The sequence below is a fragment of the Physella acuta genome, unplaced genomic scaffold (genome assembly GCF_028476545.2).
Source record: "Physella acuta isolate Inbredline_101_S28 unplaced genomic scaffold, ASM2847654v3 ptg000450l, whole genome shotgun sequence".
Lineage (NCBI taxonomy): Eukaryota > Metazoa > Mollusca > Gastropoda > Physidae > Physella > Physella acuta.
Window position 1 is genome coordinate 233,097 of NW_026731969.1, and position 10,145 is coordinate 243,241.

Sequence of the window (10,145 nt, forward strand, 5' to 3'; positions counted from 1 at the left end):
GATTGTATAAAGGCATTTGATCACTGCTGTTCGACAGTGTTATGGTTACAGAGGATAACATTTCAAGATTAAGCGGGATGTTTTTTCGTCATAAGTATCATCAATGTGAGGACTGCCTGTGTCCATGCTGCCCTGGAAATTGTAATTGATCGCGCATTTTGTCTACATCACATAGTGAACTTTAGGCCTTTGATTCGGACTTTTAAAATAGAGAAATACCAAAAAGTTATATTTTTAAAAAATCAAAAGACTAATACCGTTTCTGGGACCCATTTTTTGTTTGTTTCTTGGACCACCGAGATTTTTGTTTTTTGGGCCCATCGTAATTTTGTTTTATATTGTTTCCTTGATATATTTTTTCTGAGATAGTTTTTTTGGCTTTATTCAATGTAACGATACTTTTTCTGCTGTTATTTGTGTTATTTATGAAAATTGACAAATAATAATTATATAGGCGTAAGGCTTTAAAGACAACTTTAACCAAAGTTTTTAATATTTTACTTTTGATTTACTATAACAAAATGTTATGTTTAACATGTAAATTTTATTCTATATAGCTTATTTTATACCGTCTTAAAAATATCAGAACGTCCTTTAAGCTATGTCGATCATCCAACACATCCAGTTACTATACGTGACATTATTTCTATCGTGGAGCGCCTACACGTCATAAAAACTCAATACACTCATAAGAGCTTTAGCCCACTTTTCTTTATGTCCTGTTGTGGTCGCCAATAAAATCAATAGCCGATGTGTATGGCCTATATCTCTGTTATGTTTAAGTTAAATAATATTTTACAGGGTCCCAGAACACCTAAATATTCTGATTATTATTTTGAATATAAAAAAACTAGCGACAAACTCTCTGAACTTTCCATATTTATAATTAACTTTTTTTTATTGCGGCTGTTTAGGGGACAAAATATTTTTTGCACCATGATAGACTGCTGTTTTTGGAAAAAAAAAACCAACAGATCCGCTGATGCATTGATCGTTCCACTGTAAGAAACAACTAACATCCTACTCATTACACGTTGTCGCAAAAGAATAACCGCCCCCCCTCCCCTTTTAAAAGTGATATAATTTATTGACGAATATATATATATATATATTTATATATATATATACATACATATATATATATATATATATATATATATATATATATATATATATATATATATATATATATATATATATATATATATATACAGAGAGAGAGAGAGAAAGAGGAGGGAGGAATGATACCGTTTTTGCGTGGGGTGGGATGGATTATTTTAAGTTCGGCCACTGGTTCACTTACTTGTTACACTATCATACAGTAAACGTAATGGAACTTAACTAAACTTTACTGAGCATAACTACATTAATTGCTGCTTTCTATCTATTATTTTTTTTTTACTTTTACTTAATTTTCATGACTTATTTCCTCTAATTTAATTTTGGAAAGCTTTCAATCAGGTTGTTTAAAAAACAGCAAATGAGGTTTGTTTCCTCTTTCCTTTGAGGATGCTGAGGGAATGAATTAGGCAAGTTTCATTAAACTGCGCCGTTGCTAGTTGCAATTTTGCCTGTTTCTTTACCACGAACTGTCAGACTCTTTTGTGCTGTCCTCGTATTTCAAATTTTGCTCGTATTTCAAAGCAAATCATCGCTCACCCGATTTATATAAATAAATAAATAAATAAATAAATAAAAAAAAAAAAAAAATATATATATATATATATATATATATATATATATATATATATATATATGTATATATATATATATATGTCACATCACTCGTATATCGAGGTTATGCTGCACATATTTCTGGTTGTTTTGTTTATAGAAAAAAAATAAAAACATTCTTCAAATATGTAGGTTTATTTTATTGTATTGAAAATAGCACATCGTTGTAAGGACAGCGTGGGCCCACGGGTAAGTACTAGACTATTAAATGAAAAACATAAACATAGCACAAACACATTTTATTAAAAGTATAACATTTCAACGTTCTGAAGACCACGATTAGAAAACCAGTTTTACACTGAAAAAGATACCAAAGATAGTGTTCATATTGCAGCTCATTTCATAAAATTTGCTGATCAATATGACTGAGGAGACTGATAGCACCGGCCCTCTTCACTGGTCACATTAATGTCATAGCTGTACAGGAAACTAGTGAACTCTACTTCACTTGCCCCATAGACCGTCAGGTTTGAAAGGGAAACTTTTTTTGTACAGGGAAACTGGAAATTATGAGCTTGTTTAGGTGTAGGACATTACCCCCATCCCGTATGTTCCCCACTGATGCCCCCCCCCCCCCGCCCCACACCGAAAAAAACCTTCGGGAACCAGGGTAATTGACCTTCCCGCAACAAGAACACTTACTCAAACCTGCACATGCAGCTATCACTAATCCCATACTCAATCCTAACTCCAACTTTATACCTTAATTTAACCCTAATCCTAACATTAAGTCTTAACCTTATTTTTAAGTAACTTTGAGTCCACCTACATTTATAGGTACCTGACTTAGGTTAAAGAAAGTAAAAGCGACATTTCATCATGCTTAACCCCGTTCATATGTCATGCTTCATATGTGGAAGTAATAAAATCAAATGAGTTCTACTTCATCAGCCCACTGTACCGGGATGTTCGGAAGGTTCGTTTTTACTTTATTTAAAATACTTTTTATGCACATAGTACACAATTTACATTTGTATTAAATCAAAATAAAACGTATTATACCTTTTTAAAAATTAAAACATGATATGCACTTTGAATGTTATTTACTTGACAACTGAAAATATAACTTTGCTTGTCGTTTAAATAAAAGTCAATAAATGATAGTTTTGTTTTCTAACATACTTATTATGTAGCTTATCAAATTTAAGTTAGATATTTCTAAAGATCACAATCCCAAAGATGTTTGAATGTGAACCAAAGCTCCTGGCGAAGTCATCGTTTACGATACAAGTTTGTATGGGACGAAATTCTCCGTCTTGATAGATCTCAGGGTCTGCCCCGTATGTCACCTGTCGTCCATTGGAACACAAGAAACCTTCAATATAGTCGGCACGTCTGAGCTTGTCTCTAATTTTAGAAACTTCTGGACTACGCGGAAAACCTTTACGACACGCAGTGACCACTTGTCTCCATTCTATGACGTCATCAAATTTAAGTCCCTTTCCACTTTCCATTTCCGTTTCCAGAACTTTGTATATAATAACAGCCTGGGCAGGGTTGTGTTGCTTGAAACGACGTGTCCATTTCATGGCAGTTTTAAAATTATTTATCACATAAAATCCCCCTCCGTGGGAAAAGTCCAAACGTTTTTCTCCCTCTTCTACGCGGATTCCATTCTGAATAATATCTTCTGCAAACTGTAAGGAGGTCGCATGGTAATAATAATGGCAGATTTCACCATTTAATTTTTTCCTTAACTTTTTTACCTTATTATTGGCCATTTCTAAGTCTTCTAAAGTAAAATTACTTTGTGATTGTAGATTTAGAACTTTAATTGTAAACAAGGTATCATAGTCTGTTCGTTGTATATCACATGTTTCCCATATGTTGTAGCTTGATGTATTTTCAAAAAGGTGAGCTGATGTTATTTCTGTAGTCAAGGGGTTGGACAAAATTAAGCCTTTAAAATATTTTGTGATCCAATACAGTAAAGAATACATGTTAACAAATTCCTCACCGACATAATCCGTATAACGGTTAGCTGACTCATCTGACAAGCCAATCCTAAGCATGCAATCATAGAGAGAAACAGACTGGTCTGTCTCTTCTATAGCCTTGACATTGTTCTCCAACCACCTGCTCAAAACGTGAAGCAGATCTCGATGGTCAATGAACTCGGTGTCCAGATCAAGCAGGTACTTCTCAAATAGAATATTTAGGCCAAACATGGAGCAAATTAATTGCGGCTCAGTTACTTTTATGCTGTCTTCATTTGCCATTTGTGACAGATTAATTTTTTTACCTGAAAGTATATCTGTTTTGATCTTTATATTATCTAATTGAAGAGAGACATCTTGATCAGAACTTGATAGCTGAGGATTTACAGCTGAACCTAGAGTTACGCTAACTTCTATTGACAGGTTGCGGAGGACTCTTAATGTATCAACATCTTTCACGTTTACCTGTTATTAAAATAACGTCGCACATTAGAAAGTTACTTTAATAAAATTAAGTGATATTTATTTTTACTATAACTGTCAGTTAATGAAATTAATTATACTAATACTACACAAAAATTGCAATTAAATAAACGCAACTTTGAGTTTACACTAGTATATATGTCCTTGAAAAAACGTAAGTAAAAACAAAACTTCTTACATTTTCTGCAAGTTTCTCATCAATGATATTAACAATACGTTTGATGTATTCAACAAGAAGTAAAAATTCCAGGTAAATGTTAGAATTTTGTAAAGATTCTCTATCAATTTCTGACATCACCAAACAGCCGTTACAGTTAGGTGACACCTCCTGTACATGTGTTAAAGAATGTAATTTCCCCCGAAAGTTGAGAAGTCTGAAGAATCCTGACTCGATGGGTTGGCATGTCTTGTCACAACCCCAGACGTTTTGTAGGAGTAATGGTGTGTTAGTAATATCGAAGAAAAAGTCCCAGTAAAAACTGATCACAGCAATCATTTTGTTTTGCAAGGTTAACGTTGGTTTGATCTGTGTGATTTGCTTTTTAATATAAATAGAAACATAATATTTAAATCATTTACAAAGGCAAGCTAAAAGAAAGTTCATTTAAATCAACTGATCATAAGGTTCATAATGGCTGCGAGACACTTACACACATCACAATCACATCACACCTCACAATTTTACTGGCATCTATCACACGCTAGCACTTGTCCAAACACAAGTCAACTGGCATTCTCCTGGTTAACAACTACTACTCCACAAAGCAACATACAATACCAAAAGCAAAATAATATCCATTATTAAGTGCTACACATATTAGCACAACACATGCACAACAAATGGTGCGCCAAAACAATCAATAAGAAAAAAAAAATTTCCTGCATCCAATTTTAATTCCGTATCGTCATTATCATCCCACTTTATTAAAAAAAATAATAATATACCATTAAACAAATACTATTTAAAAACAACTTACATGTAAACATATTTTACGTGCTAAAAACAAAATCAGAAGTGCAGCCACAATTATCGAAATCGGAATAGTTGTCAATGCATACACAATATCTGAAAATAAGTTTAATAACACATTAGAAATAAAACATAGGGTATGTATTGTAAATTTCAGTAAAACCCACATTTTAAAAAATATTTTCATTTTCTTTTGTGTTAAGTGTACAAACCAGCTATTTTTTTTCTGTAGTTGTGGGTTCATTTTTAATACACGTTAAAAAAACGAAAATCGTATTCAAAGAACTCAGTTAATTATTCATACCACGAATAACTCATAGTTTACATTAAATTGTTTTCAAATCACCGCTTGTAGGTGCTCGAAAAAAAACATGTATTGTGACTCTTGCAATAAAATGTATTATTAAATTGATAACTTCATTAAAATAAGTGTTGTTTTTTAAAATATATTTGTATATATATATATATATATATATATATATATATATATATATATATATATAAATATATATATATATTACAAAAAAAGCACAACAGTTCATATCACCATATATGGAAGTTAAATGACTATGAAAAGTTAGCATCTGAAATACTTAAAATAATAATATAGAAACTGCATTGCTCTCAAATGTCTCTTAAAGACATGACGTGCAAAAAACGAAAATTATGGCACGTTTTGTCTTTTTTCTATTCTTGAAATACACTCTTTTATGCTGACGAAGACCTTGATTTGAATACCCATATTACCTGTAAGTATCTTTAATTTGTGAGCAGTGGCGTAGGCAGGGGGGGGGGGGTAGGGGGGGGTAAACCCCCAATGGACTCCTCTATAAAAAAGTTACCGTCATAATACCACTGTTACTTATTTAAATCTATTTTTGAATCAGTATATATGTATACAGTGGTGAATGAAGTTGAACCCCTTCCCTCCAACCCACCCCGAACTGATCTGTTAAGTACCTTTGGGAAAACACGTAATGATGTACCCAAGTACAATGCCGCCAGAATCATAGCTTTTGAAACGTAAAACTCTGTGAATATTGTTTTTGCAATAACAAGTAAAAAGGCGTGAGAGCAATACAATGATCTAGCCCATACCTGACTATTATTTTAAAAATGATCTTTAAAGAACACAAAAAAGCAGTAGATAATTAAAAAAAATTATGATCTGAACTACAAGACCGATGTTCAGTTATAAGTAGGCTATAATTCTGAATGTTTTTTTTATTATATTGAAAAGCGGGTTTTATATCAACTCTGATTTTAAAACAACTTTCATTATTGTGTTGTGTTCATTGTGTTTGGTTGTAGTGTGTGTATATAATGTTTAGATTTGTCGGCCAGCATTCTGCGTTTTTTCTTAATTCTTCAGAGCGCTACTTTTACAGCAAAGCAATGACATACAACTAGTATATATATATATATATATATATATATATAATGATAGAAAAAATGTAACCCCCCCATGAGACGATCTTGTCTACCCCACTGTTTGTGAGGATACTAACTCGCCAATAAAATAGTATAACATAATAGAGATTATAAATGAATATACCTTTCAAGGTGATAAATGATTCATCATTTGTGTTCAGAGCCAGAAGATTTCTTTCTCCGTCATCATGACTGCCTTGCTTTTCTGTGTAACTGGGTGCATCCTCAGTAAATTTGTTATCAGTATTGACAGTAGCGCCATGTTTTAAAAGTAATTTTATAGTCTCAGTATCACCCACTTGTAAAGCAATCTTCAGTGCATTGTTATTGTTTTCGTCAAATTGATGTACATCTGCTCCGTATGCAAGAAGTAACTTAACAATATTGTAATGACGTTTAGTCGCTGCTATAATAAGAGCAGAAGCACCATTGTTACTTTGGTGGTTGACCCTAGCATGGTTTTTTAGCAGCAATTCTACACAGTTATAGTGACCAAATATTACAGCGGATTGTAAGGCAATGAATCCCGTGTTGTCAAATTTATTTATATCGGCTCCGTTTTTTAAAAGTAATTGAACTATCTCAGACTTTCCTGATTCTGCAGCCTGCATAAGATGACTTTGACCGGCATAGTTAATGCCATCTACATTGGCACCATTCTTCAAAAGTAAATCTACTGTTTTAAAATGCCCATTTTTAGTGGCCAATGCTAACACACTTTCTCCATATTGACGAGATTGAGAGTTAATATTTGCTCTCATTTTTAACAAATATTCAACATTTAAATCATCTCCCTTATTTGCAGCGTAGTGTAATAAGGTCCAGCCACTTTCATCTTTAGTGTTTATGTCAAAATATTTAAAATATACATCAAGAATCCGATGCTTATGTTCGCAAAAAGCAAAGAGAAGTCCGTCGTCGATTCTTCTATACCTCAGTATCATGTCCACAACCTTAGTATAGCCTTTGTCAGTAGCTAGAAGTAACGCTCTACTCAATGTCTCCACCTTTATGCTTTCCAATTTTTGTGTCAGAAATATCTCTACAACATGAAAGTGATTGCGCAGAACTGCCAGTAAAATAGCGTTAAGTCCGTTCCCAACCTCGGTGTTTATATCAGCACCGTATTTTAGTAAAATTTCAACTATCCTTGCATGTCCTGACAACGATGCTAACATGAGTGGCGTCAAACCGTTTGGCAAAGTTATTTTTAAATCAGCGACATGATCCAGTAACATCTGAACAACCACGTGATGACCCTGTTGTGATGCCAACATTAAAGCCGTCTCTCCGTGTCTAGACTTTATATTGACATCAACGTTTCTGGCCAGTAAACTTTTTACACGGTCGATGTTACCGATGTAGGATTCTGTCAACAAGAATGTGTAGCCATCTTCATAGAATGGATTTATGGTTAAACATGAAGATTCGCTTTTCATCAGTCTACCGAAATAGTCCCATAAAGAGATAATACTTTTGTAAACAGCTGCAATTTTTGAAGGTATTGTTAAATCAATCAGCTGTTCACACAATTTTTGTTCTATCAATAGCTTTAATTCATTCGGCATATTGAAAGGTTGCAACGGCCCAGATTTTACTGCGCTGAAGATCATTAAGCTGAAGCAGACACTTGTAATCTTCATTTTAAAGTTTTCGTCAAACATCTCGTGAACGCTTTCTAAATAATAAAAGTTATGGTCAATGGTAAATCATAATATATCGACAGAGCTAATTAATGAAGCATTGATTTGATCGATAAAATTATATAGTGTGACAGACACTTTATAGGGCGAAATATTAAGACAACTTTTGTTCAATGAAAAAATATAGGTTAAAGAATTCTAGAAGACATTTCTAACAGAACCGCTTACATACAAATGTGTGTCACTAATACACCTATTCAAACGGACGTTTTCGCAAACTGGAAAGTTCTAAAATAAATTGATTTTTGTTACTGCAAAATATCCTGTCTTGTCACGTTTTACTTAGTTTTATTTCTACCTTGACGTTTTGAATATTATTTTTCTTCACGATAGTTCACGATAGTTGGTATTTTAACAATAACTTTAAAGACATTTATTTAAAATTAAGGAGAAATTATTTTTTTCACAGTCATAATTATTCATAATTGAACAAAATATATAAAATAAAATATAATTTTTAGATTATCGTTTTTAGCAGTAATCTTATAAAATTTTATTTTCATTTTTAGGTACGTAATTAAATTAAAAAGTATTAACTGTTAGACAAAGTAGGAGATATAATTTTTGAATCTAATGTAAATAACGTAAACTCAAAATTGTCGAATTATTAATATATAATAGTATTGGTACAGATTGGTAAGTAGACATCAAAACAATGTTTAAGAAAATTTTACAAATAACTATCTGTTACATTGACATTTTTACCGTTTTAAAGAGAATCCATGCACCTTCAGCTACTCTATGCAAACGTACGTCTATACAGTGTGACTTAAATATAGAAAGAACATTATGTATTCATCTGAACTTTAACCTCTTTACTTTTCATATCCTGGCTAAACCAGTGAAAAAAATCAATAACCTTTATGTTCTTTTACTTATTCGTTCGACGATCAAAATATATTATTTACTTTTAAAATATGGAGTGAAATCTATCAATGTAATGTACACTGTTAACTCAGTTAAGAATTCAAAGGTTCAATCTAAAATATCAATACGTTTTTTCTTGATATTCTCCACAAACGTAGTCCGTTTGCTCACTAACATTGGTGAAACTTTACACAGTAGTATATAGCGTAATGTAGTGATCACCATACTTAAATAGACATATTACTTTCATGATGATGAAATGAAACAAAATACTCCATATATAGAGCTTAAATGCAAATATAATGAGCAAAGATTAAAATATTACATTTTAACTGTTGTTAACGGGATCCAATATTCTTTTAATATCAAACTGATGAGAAATAATTTTCTGTGGAAATAGACTTTCCAAAACATTCAGAGGAAGTGTACGGTGGGTGAGGGGGTGTCCCCATTTATGGGGTGACACCAATTCAAAAATCTTAAATTATATTCAATGACAAAACTATGTTTAACAATAGAAAATAAATGGGGGATTCGATATCAAATCGAAAATTCAAACTTCGCGATACGGGTAAGATAATTCACTCAGTTTACCTCTCAGTGTGAGACTAGACATAGAAGCCTCTGTTCCATGACAAGAATCAATGTGGTCATCTGATGCGTGTATTAAGTTATTGGGAGATAGACACAACACCCCCCACGTCTATATTATATTCGCCTCCCCCAACATTAGTCCCAGGAGCAATTACCCTTCTGTCACCCCCCCTAGTGTTAAGGTTAGGGTTAGGTTTGATTGGTGTTACATTTTATGTTAGAGTTAACATTAGCAATAGGTTTGTGTTTGGGGTTTGGTTTATAGTCAGGGTTCTTCTTTATTGAGCGAAATGGAGAGGGGTGAGGGAGGGGGGTAATTCACAGGGAGGTAATGACTCGGGGTAATGTCAAGTTGGGGGGAATGTTTGGTGGGGGTAATTGCCGAGTTGGAGGTAATGTCATAGACACAAGTCATTTGTTTTTTAA

At 32.8% G+C, this 10,145-nt stretch overlaps 1 protein-coding gene across 1 annotated transcript; it reads right to left on the reverse strand.

The window, feature by feature from the left end:
- Positions 1-2,766: 2,766 nt before the first annotated feature.
- LOC131943248 (uncharacterized) lies at positions 2,767-8,123 on the reverse strand. Its single transcript, XM_059303267.1, has 4 exons — positions 6,680-8,123; positions 5,132-5,220; positions 4,333-4,692; positions 2,767-4,136 (listed from the first exon to the last, which is right to left on the reverse strand). The coding sequence occupies exons 1-4, from the start codon at positions 8,121-8,123 to the stop codon at positions 2,883-2,885; spliced, it is 3,147 nt and encodes a 1,048-aa protein (XP_059159250.1). The 3' UTR covers positions 2,767-2,882.
- Between the last annotated feature and the right edge of the window lie 2,022 nt (positions 8,124-10,145).

Bases quoted from the DNA above. Each gene is read 5' to 3' on its own strand.
- LOC131943248 (XM_059303267.1), bottom strand. From the start codon at position 8,123: ATGCCGAATGAATTAAAGCTATTGATAGAACAAAAATTGTGTGAACAG. The intron at 5,221-6,679 runs GTATATTCATTT...ACTTATTTTCAG, and splicing joins ATCATTTATCACCTTGAAAG to ATATTGTGTATGCATTGACA. The intron at 4,137-4,332 runs GTAAGAAGTTTT...TTTTAATAACAG, and splicing joins ATGAGAAACTTGCAGAAAAT to GTAAACGTGAAAGATGTTGA.